Source organism: Macaca mulatta, chromosome 19 (genome assembly GCF_049350105.2).
Source record: "Macaca mulatta isolate MMU2019108-1 chromosome 19, T2T-MMU8v2.0, whole genome shotgun sequence".
Taxonomy (NCBI): domain Eukaryota; kingdom Metazoa; phylum Chordata; class Mammalia; order Primates; family Cercopithecidae; genus Macaca; species Macaca mulatta.
Genome location: NC_133424.1, coordinates 62,312,497 through 62,331,488, shown reverse-complemented (window position 1 = coordinate 62,331,488; position 18,992 = coordinate 62,312,497). Strand labels below are relative to the sequence as shown.

Sequence of the window (18,992 nt, the reverse complement as noted above, 5' to 3'; positions counted from 1 at the left end):
CACGAGTCATTTCCGTCCGCCGAGGAACTGAGCGCCGCCGGCCGTGTTGCAAGCGGGGCGCCTAGGGCAGGACCTCCCTGGTCGGAAGTGGCCGTGAGCCAGAGCAGCGGTCCCGGGTGAGTACAGGGCGGGGCGGGGGCATGTGCGAGGCTATCTGCCTGTGCCTTGGGAAGTGGGGATTCCAACTCGTGGGGATGGAGCACGCGTCGTCGCCTGGGAAACGGCGCGAGCCGCGGCAGGCGAGGGGGTGGGACTTCCGAAGCAGTTAATGATGGGGAAAGTTCTAGTGGAGGTGGGAGGAAGTGGGACTTCCTGTAGCAAACTGGAGCTGTGCGCCACTCAAGCCCGTTTACCTGCTCCCCAGGCTGGCACCCAGGATGGGCGAGGTGAAGGCCCCGGGCCGCTTGTGGCTCGAGAGCCCCCCTGGGGGAGCGCCTCCCATCTTCCTGCCCTCGGACGGGCAAGCCCTGGTCCTGGGCAGGGGACCCCTGACCCAGGTCACGGACCGGAAGTGCTCCAGGACTCAAGGTGGGCGGGGCCTGAGCTGGAGGGGGTGTGGCCTGTTGCAAAAGTGAGAACAATCCAGAGGGACGCTTGGCTGCTACGCGGGATTGCGTGGTGCCGGCAGCCCCGAAGTCAGAAGGTGCTCTGTAGGGCGCACAGGAAGAGAAAGTTTGTGCTTGATTTAGAATTAGCTAGATCCTTTGGGGGAGAGGGGATCGAGCCAATTTCGGGAGGATGTTCACTGCGCGGATGATACTTAGGCCATCTGGAAATCCAGAAACAGGCGACGACCCTTGTCAAGAGAAAAATTATCCTATGGAGAAAAATAAATGTCACTAGGTTGGGATGGATGGTAACAGGCCAAGTCCCGGACCTGTATCTAGCCACATTTTTTGTAAAGGAGGAAACCAATTCTATAGAGAAAAGTACTTCCCTGTCCCTTACAAGGAAGGACCAGTGTCAGGCAATCCTAGTGCCACCATCTGGCTACTACATGTCAAGGAGCCAATCCCGTGTAGAAATAAACTGCCTCTGACTCCCTCCGGAATGGATGCTATAGCCTGAAGCAGGCCACACTCCCCAGAAATGAGGGAACCAATCACACAAGGATGCAAATCCTGACTCCATCCCTCCTATCCTCAGTGGAACTGGTCGCAGATCCTGAGACCCGGACAGTGGCAGTGAAACAGGTATCAGTGCCTCTGCAAGGGGCAGCAAGGCCTGGGGATGGGATTTGGGGAGGAATTGCAAGCCATCAGTGAAGTGGTACATTAGGAAAATCTGATTGGGGCCGGGCGTTGTGGCTCAAGCCTGTAATCCCAGCACTTTGGGAGGCCGAGGCGGGCAGATCGCTTGAACCCAGGAGTTCGAGACCAGCCTGAGCGACATGGTGAAACCTGTCTCTATAAAAAATTAGCGGGGATGGTGGCGCGTCCTTGTAGTTCCAGCTAATCGAGAGGATCCCTTGAGCCCAGTAGGTCTAGGGTGCAGTGAGCAGTGATCACCACACTGTACTTCAGCCTGGGTGACAGCGAGAACCTGCCTCAAAAAAGAAAAGGAAAAAATATGGCTAGGAGAGAAGGGGGTGTGTCCAGTAAAGAAAGAAGTGTTGCCTGTTTCAGTGGGGTGGATACCTGTCCAAGCCCTTAGAAATTGGACAAGGGAGGCCAGGCGCGGTGGCTCACGCCTGTAATCCCAGCACTTTGGAAGGCTTAGGCGGGCGAATCACCTGAGATCAGGAGTTTGTGACCAGCCTGGCCAACATGGCGAAAACCCATCTCTACTAAAAATACAAAAATTAGCCGGGCATGGTGGCGGGTGCCTGTAATCCCAGCTACTCGGGTGGCTGAGGCAGGAGAATCGTTTGAACCCGGGAGGCAGAGGTTGCAGTGAGCCGAGATTGCACCACTGCACTCCAGCCTGGGCGACAAAACAAGATTCTGTCTAAAGGGAGGGAGGCAGGGAGGAAGGAAAGGGAAAGGAAGAAAAGGAAGGACGGAAGGAAGGAAGGAAGGAAGAAATTGGATAAGGCTGAAAACCCTTAACCGTTAAGCGGTGAGGCCTAAGGATCTGATTAGTGGTGAAAGGCAGATCTTTCCGCTCGGTAGTTGATTGGAGGAGGCTCCCGGTCGGGGCGGAGCCAGTCTCAGCTCCTCCCTCTTTCTGCAGCTGGGAGTTAACCCCTCAACTGCCGGGACCCAGGAGTTGAAGCCGGGGTTGGAGGGCTCTCTGGGGGTGGGGGACACACTGTATTTGGTCAATGGCCTCCACCCACTGACCCTGCGCTGGGAAGAGATCCGCACACCAGAATCCCAGCCAGATACTCCACCTGGCACCCCTCCGGTGTCCCAAGACGAGAAGAGAGATGCTGAGCCTCCCAAGAAGCGTATGCGGAAGTCAAACCCCGGCTGGGAGAACTTGGAGAAGCTGCTAGTGTTCACCGCAGCTGGGGTGAAACCCCAGGGCAAGGTGAGGACTACGCCGAGGGCTGAGGGAGCCGCCACAGACTGGGACCCAATCCCAGGTTTGTTGTGTGCTCTCTCAACTTCTTTTTAGCCTCTATTTACTTTTCTGAGAAATGGGCCTAATGATAAACGCAGGGTTCGTTGTAAGCAGTGGGGAAAATGATGTATGTCAGCTCCTGCATGTCCCACGGTGACCACCCAGTCATCAGCAATGACCATGACCGTCTCAGTAGGAGCTATTATGATGAGTATTTTTTAGGTCCAGAGAGACTTGAGTTCAAATGCTGTTAACCACCACATTCTGAGTCCCATGTCTCTCGTCTCTACGATGCTGAATCCATAAAAAGCACGTGGCATAGTCCCTGACATGCAGTTAGCACCCAAAGCTTTGCTCCTGTTTTTATTTTCACGATTAGCAGCCCACCAAGGTGGAGAAGGCCAGGGGAGGAAGGAGGCTGGGTAAGACATTAACCCCCATTTTAAAGACTGTAATCCTGGGGCCGGGGTCATGAGGAGGAACAGGAGACAGGAAGGTTAAGATGTCGGGCCGCACTCCGAGGCTTCACGGATGCTTGACATGGAGCTGTTCTGTGACTTGGTTTCCCCATCTGTGAGATGGCAGGGTTGGTGTGAGTCAGCCTATGAGTGGAGAGGGTCAGAGGTATCACAGTGCTGCTGTTCCTCTTTCCTTGGTGACACCAGGTGGCTGGCTTTGATCTGGACGGGACCCTCATCACCACACGCTCTGGGAAGGTCTTTCCCACTGGCCCCAGTGACTGGAGGTGATAAGAGGCAAAACAAGGGAGTGAGTGAGGCCTGGAGTCCACCTCTGGCCCCGGGTCACCCCTCCCGCTTCCTACCTGCCCTAGGATCTTGTACCCAGAGATTCCGCGTAAGCTCCGGGAGCTGGAAGCCGAGGGCTACAAGGTATGTGCAGCCGCCTGTCTGCATGGGCCCGTGCAGGTGGCGGTCCGACCTCAGGTCAGACCAAGGTCCTGGTGAGCAGGCGCCTCGTGACACTCTCTGCTCCCCAGCTGGTGATCTTCACCAACCAGATGAGCATCGGGCGCGGGAAGCTGCCAGCCGAAGAGTTCAAGGCCAAGGTGGAGGCTGTGGTGGAGAAGCTGGGGGTCCCCTTCCAGGTATGGCTGGAAGGGAGGCTGGGAGCTATGTGGGGGCACACAGATCTGGAGAGAGGGCTTCAGACTCCAGGATAAGTGGGGCAGAGGCCTCAGGCGGTGTGATGCTGATAAGAACCCATCATCAGCTACAAATTCTGTAGCTCTGCTTGGCTGGGTGAGGGCTGGGGTAGCATCCAGTAGGTGCTTGAGGAGGAGCTGAGGCTGGTGGCCCCCTCCCATCCACAGGTGCTGGTGGCCACGCACGCAGGCTTGTACCGGAAGCCAGTGACAGGCATGTGGGACCATCTGCAGGAGCAGGTGAGTCTCGCAGTCTGCCCGGCTTCCCTCCTTTTCCTCGCTCCAGCCCCTCACTCCTGGGCTCCCCGCTCTCCGGCCAGGTCCGGGCTTCCTTACTCCTCCTGTCCTCCCTCGGACCTGCCTTCTGTTTTTTTGCTGTCACATCTTAGATGTTGGTTTACGAGACCAATGTTCTTAAACTTTCTAAATCAGAGTAGTAGAGAGAGAAGCTGTTCATTCCTTCCTTCATTCGTTTGTGTGTGCATTTGTTCTGAAGTTTAGCACGTTCTTGAGCTGAAGATAGCGGTGAGCGGGACAGCCTGCTCCAGCGGGGCCCGCACGGCGAGGGCCGTGACTCTGGGCGGATGGGCAGACTGGCGTGTAAAACAGTGGGAGGGAGGGAGGTGGAGAAAGCAGGCATCGTTTCAGCTGTGGTGGGCACGGATGGCCTCTGAGGAGGTGACATCCGAGGAAAAGGCCTAAGACAGAGGAAGGAGGGAGCCACGTGGACACCTGGGGAAAGTGGTTCCCCCCCACAGGAGTGACAGCAAGTGCAAAGGCCCTGAGGCAGCCCCTAGCCTGGGCTAGTTAGGGACAGGGAGGCCCATGCGGCTGGCCCTAAGCGAGGGAGGGGAGAGGGCAGGGCCACAGGGAGGGCCCCGCTTTTGCCCTGAGGGAGGGGGAGCCTGGGAGGCGCCGGCCCCCAGGAGGCTGGAGCTGAGGCAGCGCGGGCGCCCTCTGGTGGCCGCGTGGGGAACCGGCGGAGGCGGAAGCCGGGAAGCCTGGAGGGAGGGGACTGCGTGGAGAGACCACAGGGCCAGGAGCACGGTGCAAAGTGGCTGGATGGTGGGGACATGAAAAGTTGGAGGATGAGGCCTGATGCGCGGCATAGACCAGGCGAAGCAGCCCCAGGGACCCGCTACTGCTGCGGCGGGACAGTTATGGGAAGGGCCTCCTCACTGCCATCTCCCGCAGGCCAACGAGGGCGCGCCCATCTCCATCCGGGACAGCATCTTTGTGGGAGGTAAGGGCCTGGAGGCTGCTGAGGGTGGGCTGGGACCCCTCCCTCCGAGCTGGTGGGGACAGTGTGTCCCGTGTGTTCCAGACGCAGCCGGACGCCCGGCCAACTGGGCCCCAGGGCGGAAGAAGAAAGACTTCTCCTGCGCAGATCGCTTGGTGAGGCCCCTGCCCGCTGCCCCGCGCCCGAGCCCGACCCGGGCCTGTGTCTGATGTCCGTTCTCAACCCCTAGTTTGCCCTCAACCTTGGCCTGCCCTTCGCCACGCCTGAGGAGTTCTTCCTGAAGTGGCCAGCAGCCGGCTTTGAGCTCCCAGCCTTTGACCCTGTGAGGCCCTGGGGTGGGGGTGGGGGTGGGGGTGGGAGCGGGAGGGCTCCCGGAGACGGGGACAGCGTCTCACGCGTGTGCCCCTCCCCTCGCAGAGGACTCTCTCCCGCTCAGGACCTCTCTGCCTCCCCGAGTCCAGGGCCCTCCTGAGCTCCAGCCCGGAGGTGGTTGTCGCCGTGGGATTCCCTGGGGGTGAGTGCCCTGCCCCTGTGCCCTGAGCCCCTCCGGGGTCCTAGGCCACCCACCGACACTGCCCCCCACACAGCCGGGAAGTCCACCTTTCTCAAGAAGCACCTCGTGTCGGCCGGATACGTCCATGTGAACAGGGTATGACTAGGCTTTGGCCGCCCCGAATCTATTCAGTTCCCATCTCCACCGCTCAACTAGTTTGGGGCGGCTTCCCTCCATCACTGCCTCCCCGACCCCGCTCTGGGTCTTCTCTCCCCTCGGGTTTCCGGATCCGTTTGTGACCTCTCGTGTCCCCAGGACACGCTAGGCTCCTGGCAGCGCTGTGTGACCGCGTGTGAGACAGCCCTGAAGCAAGGGAAACGGGTCGCCATCGACAACACAAACCCGGACTCCGCGAGCCGCGCCAGGTAGCGGGGAGCCTGCGATAGGGTGGGCGGGGCCTGCGGCGGGGTGGGCGGGGCCTGCACATCCAGCTCCTTCCCCCACAGGTACGTCCAGTGCGCCCGATCCGCGGGCTTTCCCTGCCGCTGCTTCCTCTTCACCGCCACTCTGGAGCAGGCGCGCCACAACAACCGGGTGAGCCCGCTAGGCCCGGTCACCCCCCAGGGATGCACCCCGACCCCCCTCCTCACCCCCAGGTGCCCCCTCCCTCCCCTGACCCCTGGGCCTTTCGCCCCTTCTGATATCCCCACAGTTTCGAGAGATGACGGACTCCTCTCATATCCCCGTATCAGACATGGTCATGTATGGCTACAGGTACTGTTGGGGACGGCAGGGGGGAGGGGCAATGGCGGGGCCACATGAGCCAGGCTGTCCCTCACTGTTCCCACCACTGCCAGGAAGCAGTTCGAGGCCCCGACGCTGGCCGAAGGCTTCTCTGCCATCCTGGAGATCCCGTTCCGGCTGTGCCTGGAGCCGAGGCTGGAGCGGCTGTACTGCCAGTTCTCCGAGGGCTGAGCCCCGCCCAGCTCCCCTCCACAATAAATGTCGTTTCTCCTTGAGCTTGGCCGGCATTTTGCTGGGAGGAGGGGCTCCAGGCCTGGCAGTTTTTTACATGGATGGAGGCTTTAGGGACATTTTCCGGTAACAGAAGGTGGGGTCTTACAGAAGGGATTCCAGCTTTGCTGGGACCTGGCATGGGCATGTTAGACATTAGCCGGGGAACGCACAGGGCAGGGCGCTGCCTGGCTGCCTGAGAGCCAGCTGGTGAGCCCACAAGCCCCAACCCAGGGGCTCGCTCAAGGCCAGGTGTGACCCCTGAACTTGAACCCAGGGCCTGTGGATCTGGAGATTGCTGGGGAAGAGGGTGTGGGCAGCCGAGAGCCAGTGAGTTTGCAGGCTGTCCAGGCCTGCTGGGCCACCTTATGGCTAGGGGGCTGCCAGGCATGGGGCAGTGAGTAGAGGGGGCAGGCAGGTTTTTAAAAGGCTTTATTAGGGAAACGTAGAGGGGTGGGGACCATCCTTGGAGGCCTCAGGACACCATCCTCCATGTTGCTGGGCAGTTGAAGTCCCCAGGGGCCCCTGTTCAGAAGCATGTCACCTGGGGGCAGGGGTGCAGTGGGGGCTGCTGGCCACAAGCTCCCAAGCACTGACCCACATCCCTGTGGGCAGAGGCCCGGCCCCACCCAGGCCTGGACACTGCACCTCCCATGGCCCTGCAGCCGGGATAGTTTCCCAGATAGCCTAGGACTGCTGTCTCTCCCTCTGCTCTGGTCGCCCCAAGGCCAAGGTCGCCCTGCTTCTTTCCCAACCGCACCCACGCCCCCCCCCATGCCCCAGGGTCCCTCCTGTACATGACAGGGTCACCACTCACCAGTCTCTGCCGGGGCCTCATCTGTGACTCTGGAGGGGCCCAGCCCGGGGTGGCCACTACCCCCCCATCTGTGGGAGGAATCAAAGGCCAGTGGTGAGCAGGCAGGAGGGGTGGGGGGGAGGCTGAGCAGCCCTGGGGCCCGGCTGCCTCACCCCTCGTTGCTGCTGCTCCTGCTCCAGGTTCCGCTGCAGGACCTGCTGCTGGTTGGCAATGACACGCCGGATGCCGTTGACAAAGTTGCCCTGGTCGTGGGGGATGAGGCCGATGAAGATTTTCTTCTCCGAAGAGTACAGGAGCATAAGCACACGGATTTCACATGATGCTTTGTAGGAAAAGTGCACGCAGCCAGCCTGGTGGGCACAGGGCGTGGTGTCAGTAGACAGCACAACAGGGACTCAGGCCGCAAGGACGAGCATCCCTCCAACCACGGCACCACGCCGTGGGCTCCATGAGCCAGACACAGCCTAACTGCTCTGTCCTCACACCTCCCCACCCGTCCCGGAGGTGGGCCCCCTTATTAGGATGACACAGTGGCCAAGAGCAATGGGTGGGTCAAAGGCCAACAGGCTCTTTTGGGAAGGGCCCAAGAACTTGCATTTCAGAGCTCCTGGGCAGGCCAGGCTGTGTCTGGGGCCAGTTCACCACAGCCGCCTGAGCCAACTGGTCATGGCTTCAACTCCGGAACCCAAGGGATCGGCAGCAGCTGGCCCAGCACAGGTGAGGGCTGAGGTACATGGAGTCTTTATGCACTTCCCTGAGGAAACTATTTGTGTGTGTGTGTGAGACTGTTTCACTCCTGCTGCCCAGGCTGGAGTGCAATGGCGTGATCTCAGCTCACTGCAACCTCCACCTCCTGGATTCAAGCCATTCTTGTGACTCAGCCTCCGGAGTAGCCATCATGGCCAGCTAATTTTTGTATTTTTAATAAAGACAGGGTTTCACCACGTTGGCCAGGCTGGTCTCGAACTCCCGACCTCAGGTGATCCACCCTCCTCGGCCTCCCAAAGTGCTGGGATTACAGACATGAGTCACCGCGCCTGGCCTGAGGGAACTCTTGCAATTGCTTTAACGTAAAAGCATCTACACCCAGGCCCCGTCACCCACCAACAGCTTTGTGGACAGTTTACTCAGACTAAGGCGAAGGTAATTTTAAGGTAGTTTCGGGACAGATGTTACCTAAGTATGGCCCAGCTGGAAGGTGGACACCAGGGGAGAGGGCGCAGAAGCACCAAAGTCCAACCCTCCCCACCTCACAGATGGAGAAACTGAGCCCCAGAGAGAGAAGACTCAGCCGAGACTCCCCCAGATAAGATGATCACCAGATACTCTGGGACCTTGCTGGGGACAGACAGCCCTCCCTGCCCAGCAATGGGCCTTTGGGATGTGGCACAAGCTCCCGGGAAACCTGGAGTGACAAGGGCACCTGTCCCGGGGGAGCGGAGAGCACGGAGTTGGTGCTTTGGGACATCAGCACCTGGTGCTGAGTCAGTCCTGATGTGGCAGAGGAGCGGCAGGCCCCTGCATAACCAGGGTCAGTGCCCCCGTCCAGTGCCGTGGGGACAGCACAGAGCCCTCAGGAGCCACGCCCACACTAGCCACCGTCTCTCCCCAGCTGTCCAGGACATGGTGCTCTGTTCCTCTCCCATGTGCACCCCCCGTGAGCGGTCCTGCCTCGCTCTACCCTGGCTCCCTCTGCCCTGGCCGGCCCCTCCCCAGCGTTTGCCGGCGCCACTCACGAAGCCGTTGTCCATGATCCGGCACAGGCTCTTCAGTGTCTCCAGGTCCTTGGTAAAGTGGAACTGGACCAGGCGCGAGTTCCGAAACAGCGGAACCAAGGTGGTCTGCGGGGAAGTGAGGGGACCCCCGATTCTGGCTTCTCAAACCACGGCCTCCTGCTCCCAGCCTGCTGAATCCCCCAGGCCCAGGACCAAACTGAGGCTCCCCTGTCCTCCTTACCTCAGGAAACTGTCATCTCCACCCGTCAACCAGCCTAATCCTGGAGTGCTGTGGAAGCCGCTCTCAGACCCCTTGGCAGCTCCCCAGGTCCAGATCGAGGCTGCCCCTGCCCCGCTCAGTCCCTGCACAGCCACCGGCTGGGTGCCTGGGACCCCTTGGAACCAGGCCTGAGGACCTACCCACTGCCCCTGCTTCAGCACCCTCAGCTCCACTCCCTCACGGCCAGCTCAGGCCACCCAGGGAGGCGCTCTTGCCCCCAGTCCCGCCCTCTGGAATGGCTACTGCTTGCAGGCTTGACAGCCCGGCCCCAGTCCCTCACCAGCAGCTGCTGCGGGATGAGCTGCATGTACAGCTTCCTTGGCCACTGCTCGGTCCTCCTGTGGGGCACGAGGGGACAAGGGTCAGGAGGCCCCAGCTCCCCTGGACGCTGCCACCGCCCCCAGCCCGGCACTCACAGGATCTCCCCCTGGTTCACGTAGACGTGGGACGGCAGCCACCTCTTGGACCGACTGTTGGGCTCAGGCCTGGGCTTTTGGGGGAGAGATAAAGAGGAGCCCTCAGGGCTGGAGACCCCCAACCCCAGTGTCCCCTCCCAGCCACAGTCCGTGAGGATCTGGGGGTCCCAGGTCCCCGGGCTGCCGAGGGCTCACCTCCTGCCACTCCATGACGCCGCTCCATGCCAGAAACTTGTTGTTGACGATCTGGACTGGGCCTGAGTTGACACCACCAGGTCCCACTGCCTGTTGGAAGGAAGGGGGTGGGAAGAAGGGGCCCTGGGTCCTGGGAAACCTGTCTGTCCTAGGGTCCACCATCCCTCCCTCCGAGTCTTGGCCTGTCGACCCCAGCTGGGTCCATTCTCTAGCCCCAGGGGAACAGGCCCTGCCCCCTCACCTGCTCACAGCCCCCCACAGCTCCCCAGTGGCCTGAGACAGGTCCTGGCCCTCACCTGGTGCACAGGACCTGCAGAGTCTGCCTCAACTGGCAAGGCATGACCAGGACACGTGGTCACCGGGCAGGGCCTTCCAGCCTCACGATGATTCCAACCCCTGCCCAGCTCCCCACTCCACTGGCTTCCCCACCGCTGCGCCAAGACCCACCCTCCGGCCCTTCAGAGCCACCTGGTGGCCGCTTTTCCGTGGAGCCCTGATGGGAACCCGCCCGGCCTCCTCTGGGCTCCCCTGCGGCTCCTTGCTCCAGTCATCGCATCACACTCCGCCCACACCAAGTCTGGCTGCCCATCCAGGGCGGTGGGGCCTAACTCCACTCTGTCCTCAGATGGGCTGTGCTCAGCGGCACACCTGCTTGCGGGTGGTGATGACCTGCCGGATGGCGCTGACGAAGCCGCTCTGGTCGTAGGGGATGAGGCCCATGAAGATCTTCTTCTTGGATGAGTACAGGAGCATGAGCACGCGCACCTCACAGGGCGAGATGTGGGGGAACAGCATGCAACCCGCCTGTGGGGGCCGCGGGTCAGGACCCCGTGGGCACTGCCCGGGGCCGCCATGCCCCCACCACCCTCGACTGCCCCACCTGTAGGGGATGAAGGGAGGTTATTGGTGGACAGAGGCCCCCACAGTCAAGGCCACGGTCATAGGTGAGGGGCCTCTGAGAGCCCGTGCAGCACCCATTGGCATCCTCCGACCCTGCCATGGCTGAGGTTGGAGTGTGGCGCCCGGCACCCAGGCTGTGGTGAGAACGCCGAGAAGGCATCACCTCCCGCCCACATCGTCCCCTGCCGCCAGCCTTCCTGCCTGCCTGATGGGGTGACCTGGCCTGGGGGTTAAGAGCACAGGCAGCGCCCCACCACTCTGCTGCCTCCTAGCTGTGTGACCTAACACCAGCCACCTCCTGTTTCTGGGCCTCCATTTCATCATCTGTAAAACGGGGTAATAGTGCACACACTTGGTGCCACATAAAGGCTCAACAGATAAAGTACTGGTACCTCTTGGACGGGGCATGGGAGAACTAAGCCTGACAGATGTGCCTGGCTGTGGTGTCTGAAGTGGTGGGCCCGTTCCAGAACCCCATGTCCCCTCCCCACACTGGGCCACCCTCCACAGTGCTGTACCCTACACACTGCCAGCCTAACCTTTCGACCTCGGTGTCAGCCCAGGGATCACCTGGCTCAGGGCCCTGTCCCTGGCCTCCCTGGAGCCACGCAGAGTCACCCTCCCAGGGCCATGCCGGGGGGGCGAATGCGGATGCCCACCTTCCCTACAGACTGGGTACTCGGGCCCGGACATGGCAGGCCCTCAACAAACAGTGCTGGGTGAAGGGGGATGCGTCAGCTAAGAGACCTCATGCCAGGCACAAGCCCTGGTCTGCCCCTGGTGCTCTGAGGGAGAAGGGAGGCCAAGGCGGAACCCAGTGCGCCTCAGAGCGGCAGCTGGAACCGGGTAGAGGCAGACCGTCCCAAAGGGGAACAGGGACTAAGAATGTCCCAGAGCCAGGTCCTCTGGGCAGAGGACTCGCTCCCACCCCATCCCTGCCTCCTCTCCAGCACCTGCCGTCTTTCACAGTCCCATCCCCCTTGCTGACCTGCCCTGCCCCAGAATCCCAGTCACCTGAACAGCCTCCCCAGCTAGGTTCACTGAGCACTCACTAGGTACTAAAGTCACCATCTCAAGCGCTCTACACAAACTCCCTCCCTCCAGCCTCCCAGTGGCCCTAGGAAGCACGGCTCCTGTTAGCCCATTTTACAGACCAGAATACCAAGCCACGATGCGCCACTCCCTCCTGGCTCTTATGTCTAGCACACCCATTTACCAGGTTCCTGCCATACGCTGTGTGTCCCCGACAGGCTCCTGGCCCCGGTCCCTCTGTGCACTCACACCCCAAGGGCCACCTCAGAGCTGGGCACAGATGCAGGAACTGGAGACCTCTCAGGCTGAGTTCCTTCACCCTGTGCTCTATGGAGGGTGCCTGGGGTCAGTCATTTCCAGACAGGGTCTGAGAGGCCACGAGGGCTACCGTCGACCCCAGGGAAGACTCGCAGCCCCCGCCTGGGCTGTGAGCAGGGCGCTGCCTCCAGCCGTACTTGTCAGCACAGTGCTACAAAGGAGCCGCCCCCTGCCCCCCTCGCGCACCCGAGCCCACCCCACTCACAAAGCCGTTGCCCATGATGCGGCAGAGTCCCTTGAGCGAGTCGCAGTCTCTGTTGGTGAAGTGGAACTGTGCCAACTGGGAGTTCCGGAACAGGGGCCCCAGAGTGGTCTGGGGGGGACAGGGGACAGACAGCTGCGTCAGCCAGGCATGGGGGTGCTCAGAGTGGGTGGGGCGGGCGGGGCGGGTCTCACCAGCAGCTGCTGCGGAATCAGCTGCATGATCAGCTTCTGCGGCCACTGGTCGGTCTCCCTATGGGAAAGAGCCGGTCAGAAAGGGCTGCCCTGATCCCCATGGCCACAGCCACTGCCCCTGCCACCGCCCCGGCTGCTGCGCCCGGCACTCACAGGTTCTCGCCTTGGTTCACATAGGCTTGGCAGGGCAGGGTCCGCTTCAGCTTTGCAGTGGAGTCAGAGTAGGGTCTGCGCTTCTGTGGGGGCAGGAGGGCGTCACTGTACACAGCCTAGATGCCCCAGCCTGGCCCCGCGGGGACAAGACAAGACCCTGGAGACCAGCTGCAGCCCCACAGGGACTCACCTCCTGCCACTCAAGGACGCCGCTCCAGGCCAACAGCTTGTTGCTGAGTCGGTGCTCACTCACGGCCAGACCCCCGAGGGTGAGCCCAGGTGAGGAGGGACTGATGGGACCCAGCGCCCCGAAGACCCGAGCACCTTCCTGCAGTGGAGTGGGGGGTAGGTGGGAAACTGAGGCTGGGGCCTGTGCAAGGACAGGCAGTCCCCACATACCCCAGAGGGGATGTCCCAATATTCGGACCCAAATCCCCTGTTGGAAGCCCACCAGGCCATGTCCAAACTTCTCTGCTCACCCCTCAGGACCCCAACACGCTGGTCCTCATGTCCTTTCCCGCTGCCCCCCCTCAGGACCCTTCCTTCCCAGAGCCTGCTGTCACCTTGACACTGGCCCAGCAGAGTCCTGAAGCCTTCAGCCAGCCCCACCTCCAGCCTTTGCCCCAGCTGTGTGCCTGATCGATTCCTTGAGACCCAAGTTAGAAGCCGGCTGTGGGGGACTTTCCATGTGCCCCAGGCTGGGCCCAGGGCTTCCTTGCAGCCTCCGCAGACACAAGCCGGCCTGTGCTGTGTCTGTCCCGCAACTAGCCTGCCCTGTCTGAAACTCTCCTAAGGCTCCCAGTCACTCCAAAGTTCAACTCCTCCCTCTAGCTGCCAGTGCCCCCCTCTCTGGCCTTATCAGTCTGACCCCAGGGAGACAGGAAGGAGGTGACAAGAAACACAGAGGGGACTGAACCATCTAGGAGAAAGACAGCGAGGAGAAGGGGGAAACATGTGGAAGAGAGCTGGGACACCACCCCCTGGAGGAGCCTCACAGACCAAAACACGTAGAACACCAGAAGAAGCGTCTAGCAATAAAGCCAAGCAAAGCCGCAGATACTACGCACAGGGCACTCTCCCATTATTTTATTTTTTATTACTATTACTTTTTTGAGACAGAGTCTCACTCTTGTTTCCCAGGCTGGAGTGCAGTGGCGCGATCTCGGCTCACTGCAACCTCGCTCACTGCAAGCCGCGCCATCATGCCCAGCTAATTTTTTTTTTTTTTTTTAGTAGAGACGGGGTTTCACCATGTTGGCCAGGCTGGTCTTGAACTCCTGACCTCAAGTGATCCGCCCACCTCGGCCTCCCAAAGTGCTGGGATTACAGGCGTGGGTCACCGCACCTGGCCTCACTTATTATTTTTTAAAACCAGAAACATCTCAAAGCAAACAAGGGAAAGCTTCGAAAACAGCCTGGCAGCAGGAAACCCTCGAGAGTCTCCCCATAGTAGGCTCCTCCAGGCAGGGGAAACAAATTGTAAGGGTGATTTCTTTTTGTCTTATTACAAACAGGTATTTTCCAGATTTTCTATGAAACACAACGAGATCTTTCCTTCCAGAATACTAACAAACAAAAAATCTTACTTTGTGAGCGCTTAAAAAGAGACACCTGAACAAACTTGCTCTCCACCCTTGCAGGTGATTCTGACTTTTGGGCAATCATCAAAAGATCAGAAAAAACACCTGAGTATCTTGGCGTTAGAATGAGCTGGACAGAGAGTGGATGTTGCCCCGGGGGCTTCAGGCACCATACGGGACATCCAGCATCTGAGAAGATGTATTAAAACGCACAGCTGGAGGTGGCTTTAGAGATGAGGGTACACTTGCAACATACAAGTTGTTTATGGTGCTGGGACCTGGGATATCTAGACTGCATACACAAGTCCGCATATACAGTGACACTTATGCATTTACTGCCACAAAGATGGGTAAAAATCAGGCAAACGCACTTAAGGGCCCAAGCGACATACTTAATGTCTGCTTGTTTAGGAGGGCAGGTTGACTCAGGACTTCAAAAGATGCTGGGATCTGGAGCCATAGTAAAGAGCAGGCATGCATGCCTAAAACCCAGGGATACCTTCCACAGCAGGAGCAGCATATCAAGATGGGACGATCACATTTAAAAACGACAGGTAAGGTGCAACCTAAAGGAAATCTCACATCTTGGCAAGTGTGTGCAAAACTGTGCGCGCCTGACATCCCTACTGCACAGGGAAGCCCATCCAGTACCTACACTGAGGTTTAAAGCCTTGGGCTGCATGTCTGAGGGCCCGGAAAGCACTTTTGAACGACTAGATGCGAATGCTGCAGGAAGGGGCAAAGACAGTGGAGTGAAGGGATACGTTTAAGTTCTGGGAGGTGATCTGAGTCTGGGTATCCATGTTTATGACCCCAGGAAGCCTGTTTTAAGGTTTCAGTAGGGCTGCCACAGCTCTGTGCCATCCACACCGCTGGGGAATGTATTTAAAAAGCGGACTGGAGCGCGAACCCAAGTGATATCTCACATTGGGGCAAGCGTGTGCACGGTGCAAAGTCGCGATGTGCAGTTTTACAGCCCCAGGTAAACCTTACTAAGGGTTTCTGAAAAGCATGTGCGTCTTTTGGGTCCGGGAAAGCCTGTGCAGCCCAAAGTACCTGCGAAGCTGAATGTTTACGTTTAAGGTCTGGGCTCACGGCAGTCCATCAAAGCATCCCACATCTGGGCGCGGGCGCACATTCTAGGTGCGCACTCCACCGGCACAGCGCGGGCCCCAGGGAGAACGCCCACGGGTGCGACATCTGGGGGCGCTGGTACAAAGCGCGGGCCCCTCCCTCGCCGCTGTCCCCCAACCCCCGCCCCCATTTCCAGGTTTCCTGCCCGGAGAGAGCAACTTTCCAATCGGGAAAAACAAACGCGCGTGCTGGCCGCCTGTCCGCCGCCCCCCACCCGCGTTTAAATCCGGCCGCAGAGTCAGCAGTAATTTGAGCCCGCCCCGCCCCCGTCCCCCACCCCCCCACCCCGGCCCGAACGCGCAACAAAGGGGAGAGCGCGGCGCGAACCACCGGGGGCTCCACGGGGGAACCCGGCCCCGGGCGGCACCACCCTTCGGGCCACAGGGGACATCCCGGAGCGGCGGGGGCCGCGGACAAAGGCGTGAGCCCGGGGTAGGGGCTGGGGGGGCGGGGCCGTGGAAGGCTCTGGAAAAAGGGCGGGGGGCTCACCATGGGAGGGGCCGAGCGGGCCCGGATCCGCGGAGGCTGCGGGCCTCGGGGGCTGGCCGGCCAGGAGCGCGAGCGGACAGCGCGCGCTACGAGGGGCCGCGGGGGGCGGCCGCGACCCCCGAGGGGGCCCCCGGCGCCGAAGCGGTACGGGGCACGGCGCGGACGGACCATGGCGGGCGCGGGCCGAGCGGGCGGGGAGCTGCCGCGGGCCACAAGGGGGGCTGCAGGCTCCACCGACTGAGGAGCGCGGGCGCGCGGCTTCGGGGGAGACGGGCTGAGCCGCACCAAGCTCGGTGGACGCGCCGCCGGAGTGGGGTCGCGGCGGCCGAACCACTGAGGCGAGTGGGGGAGCCCGGCGCGTATCAAGCGCGTCCGAGGGGGCGTGGCCGGAGCGTACCAAGGCGGCGCGGGGGAGCGGGGCCCTGGCGGGAGCGGAGTGTGGGCTCGGCGGTCGGGCGGGCAGCTCCGGCGCGGGGGAGGGCCTGGGAAGACGCGCGAGCAACAACTTCAGGGGGCGTGGCGGGAGCGGGATTCCCTACCAAACGGGGTGGCAGAAGAACGAAGGCGACACCAAGCTGGCCCCTTGCCGGGGTCGGGACGGCGGGAGACCTCATCCGGAGCCCTGGACCCGCAGAGCCGGGAGACCGCGCCAAAAGACATAAGGGAAGAGAGGAGGACAGAATAATGGGCCTGGGGACAAGGGAACCCACTAAAAGGGAACCCACTGAGAGTACGGATTGCACCCGAGCCTGAGGGGAGAGCTGAAGGTTTGCAGGCGGTGACGTGGCGAGGTGGGCAGGGGACTCCAACTCCCAGCGGCCCCCGCGCGGCTTGGCGGGGGGGCAGCGGTCCACGGAGGCTCCGCCCATTAGTCCCAGCACCCAGGCTCCGCCCGCCGTCCCTGGCTACTCCAAGCCACTCGCCTCGCTCCCCGGCCTTCCGTGGATTCGCTCATTCGCTCTGCTAAAATGAAATGACTGCGTAGCCGCTTACTAGTTGTTGTATAAGATTTTTCCCTCGATTTTTGTTCCTTCAACGTGGGTAACATCTAACCCTAGAGTGGTTATGTGGATCAAATGCTTGACGCAGCCACTACTCAAAGGTTAGATTTTCTTAACAACAAAAATCTGTTACGAGTACCCTGTCCGGTTCTGTGCACGGCAACGACCGAATCAGACCAGGTCCCTCACAGACCCCACGGTCCACTGGGGAGAGGCATAATCACAGGCTGTGCTAAGTGTTAACTAGCACATATCCACAGGGCGATGGGATATGACCATAGGGAGGTAAAGTTAGCAAGCAAGGGAAGTCAAGAAAGTGACCTGTGAGCAACCTGCCATTCCAGATGGCTGGAAAAGTGTGCCAAGAGGACAGAACAGCAAAGACAAATCCTGAAAGTAGAAGGAATAAAAGGGAGCCAGTGTGGGTGGAGCCGAGTGAAGGTAGACAGGAGAAATAGACACAGCTGTAGGAGGTTAGGGAGGGAATCCCTACTTCTGTTTGGGATATTGACTAAACAATGTAGGTAGATTTTGATGTCATATCCTGCAGAGAGAAATTCGGGAGTCATCAGTATTTGAATGGAGACTGGATAAGATCCCAAAGAGATTGGGACACTCATCCCTTTAACAGTCACGACAATGAGAAGCAACCAGCAAAGGACACCGAGGAGTGGCCAGTGAAATGGCAGAAGAACCTGTAGGCCTGTCCATGTTTCCCTGCCCCCACTAAGCCTCCTGCCCAGGGGATTCCCAGGGCTGACTGGAGCCCAGCCTTAAGCCCCAAATCCAACCTGGATTGTGGCCAAACAGAATCAGTGCTCCCTGGACACAAACTGCAAGTTAGTTATCAACAGGTACCTCCAATGCCCTGTCAATCACCCATGTGAGGACAACCTGGCAGCAGGAAGGAGAAAACCCAGACAGGAGCTTCTTTAATCTCCCTGAATCTTTACTTCTCCCCATTCTTGTTGGTCCAAACCATCGAGATCTCTTGCCTGGGTGACGCCTCCTAACTCTTGCTGCCTTCTCTGTCACTGCAATAATCAAAACCATCCAATGGCTTCCCATCCCAATCCCCTTAGAATTAAATCCAAACTTGGTACTGTGGACCCTGCTGCTGCCCCCCCAAAAAACTCTTTCCCATCCTTCCTGTTCTCTACCTAGTTAATGCCTTCCCATCCCTCAGAACCCACCAGGACATGCATGAGTTTGAATGCCCTGAATTGTATAAGCATGGAGAAAGGTATATGAGGGTGTACTCCAGAGTGAGCAAATTGGGAACTCATGTCAGAAAGTGAAATGAAAATGTAGGCTGAAATTCTATCAGTAATACTGCAACAAAACTCTCTGAAACCATCTCACTCAGTCCACCAACTTGAAAGACGCTTTCCTTTTCATCTGAAGCCTGCTGCCGGGGCTAGCAGGCTACTATTATGACTAAGCAATTCCACTTCCATCTCTCAAGCTGCTTACTTCCTGAAAGGTAGCTGTTTGATCCAAACCTGTTTATGCCAGAAGTTCTTTAATTTACAATCCAAATAATGAAATTAATGTAAGAGAGTTGTTTATATACAAACCAGATTGCTTGCTTTGGAAAGACTAAAAGGGAGTTGTTAAAAGAAAAACATCAAGCCTGGTGGCTCACACCTGTAATTCTGCACTTTGGGAAGCCGAGGTGGGTGGATCACTTCAGGTCAGGAGTTCAAGACCAGTCTGGCCAACATGGTGAAACACAGTCTCCACTAAAAATACAAAAATTAACCTGGCATGGTGGTGTGTGCCTGTAGTCCCAGCTACTCTGGAGGCTAAGGCAGGAGAATCGCTTGAACCCAGGGGACGGACGTTGCAGTGAGTCGAGATCTCACCACTGCAACTCCAGCCTGGGTAACAAAGCAAGACTCCATCTCTAAAAATAAAAAAGGCCGGGCGCGGTGGCTCAAGCCTGTAATCCCAGCACTTTGGGAGGCCGAGACGGGCGGATCACGAGGTCAGGAGATCGAGACCATCCTGGCTAACATGGTGAAACCCCGTCTCTACTAAAAAAATACAAAAAAAACTAGCCGGGTGAGGTGGCGGGCGCCTGTAGTCCCAGCTACTCGGGAGACTGAGGCAGGAGAATGGCGTAAACCTGGGAGGCGGAGCTTGCAGTGAG

General features: G+C 59.5%; 3 protein-coding genes across 21 annotated transcripts in view; 2 read left to right on the top strand and 1 right to left on the bottom strand.

Moving 5' to 3' along the window:
* The window catches only part of VRK3 (VRK serine/threonine kinase 3), a 174,088-nt gene extending 155,328 nt beyond the window's left edge, over positions 1 to 18,760 (top strand). Inside the window, exon 13 of the transcript XR_013410074.1 lies at positions 18,699 to 18,760. The gene's annotated coding sequence lies outside the window, so the exon portion shown is untranslated. The remainder of the gene's footprint in view (positions 1 to 18,698) is intronic.
* PNKP (polynucleotide kinase 3'-phosphatase) lies at positions 30 to 6,419 on the top strand. The gene is made up of 17 exons (XM_015124622.3): positions 30 to 116; positions 365 to 528; positions 1,147 to 1,193; positions 2,173 to 2,472; positions 3,171 to 3,250; positions 3,338 to 3,395; positions 3,503 to 3,610; positions 3,836 to 3,907; positions 4,862 to 4,910; positions 4,992 to 5,062; positions 5,137 to 5,229; positions 5,325 to 5,421; positions 5,495 to 5,556; positions 5,716 to 5,825; positions 5,907 to 5,994; positions 6,113 to 6,174; positions 6,258 to 6,419. The coding sequence occupies exons 2-17, from the start codon at positions 378 to 380 to the stop codon at positions 6,373 to 6,375; spliced, it is 1,566 nt and encodes a 521-aa protein (XP_014980108.3). The 5' UTR covers positions 30 to 116; positions 365 to 377; the 3' UTR covers positions 6,376 to 6,419.
* On the bottom strand, positions 6,141 to 16,627 carry PTOV1 (PTOV1 extended AT-hook containing adaptor protein). 19 transcript variants are annotated; one of them, XM_077980981.1, is made up of 14 exons: positions 16,379 to 16,627; positions 13,200 to 13,282; positions 12,827 to 12,964; positions 12,637 to 12,719; positions 12,484 to 12,541; positions 12,293 to 12,400; positions 10,486 to 10,641; positions 9,838 to 9,927; positions 9,643 to 9,716; positions 9,507 to 9,564; positions 8,968 to 9,072; positions 7,384 to 7,581; positions 7,232 to 7,299; positions 6,832 to 6,958 (listed from the first exon to the last, which is right to left on the bottom strand). In XM_077980981.1, the coding sequence occupies exons 1-13, from the start codon at positions 16,497 to 16,499 to the stop codon at positions 7,288 to 7,290; spliced, it is 1,284 nt and encodes a 427-aa protein (XP_077837107.1). In that variant the 5' UTR covers positions 16,500 to 16,627; the 3' UTR covers positions 6,832 to 6,958; positions 7,232 to 7,287. The 19 variants fall into 19 exon arrangements, with proteins under 19 accessions (XP_077837109.1, XP_077837107.1, XP_077837100.1 ...); XM_077980983.1 differs by lacking the exons at positions 6,832 to 6,958; positions 13,200 to 13,282; positions 16,379 to 16,627 and adding exons at positions 6,141 to 6,549; positions 15,840 to 16,174; XM_077980974.1 differs by lacking the exon at positions 13,200 to 13,282.
* Positions 18,761 to 18,992: the final 232 nt, after the last annotated feature.

Coding starts and splice junctions, on each gene's coding strand:
- PTOV1 (XM_077980975.1), bottom strand. CDS start 16,010: ATGGTCCGTCCGCGCCGTGCCCCGTACCGCTTCGGCGCCGGGGGCCCC. Junction 9,928..10,485: donor TCATCACCACCCGCAAGCAG/GTGTGCCGCTGA, acceptor TCCTTCCAACAG/GCAGTGGGACCTGGTGGTGT. Junction 9,717..9,837: donor GCGTCATGGAGTGGCAGGAG/GTGAGCCCTCGG, acceptor CTCCCCCAAAAG/CCCAGGCCTGAGCCCAACAG.
- PNKP (XM_015124622.3), top strand. CDS start 378: ATGGGCGAGGTGAAGGCCCCGGGCCGCTTGTGGCTCGAGAGCCCCCCT. Junction 5,230..5,324: donor AGCTCCCAGCCTTTGACCCT/GTGAGGCCCTGG, acceptor CTCCCCTCGCAG/AGGACTCTCTCCCGCTCAGG. Junction 6,175..6,257: donor ATGGTCATGTATGGCTACAG/GTACTGTTGGGG, acceptor CACCACTGCCAG/GAAGCAGTTCGAGGCCCCGA.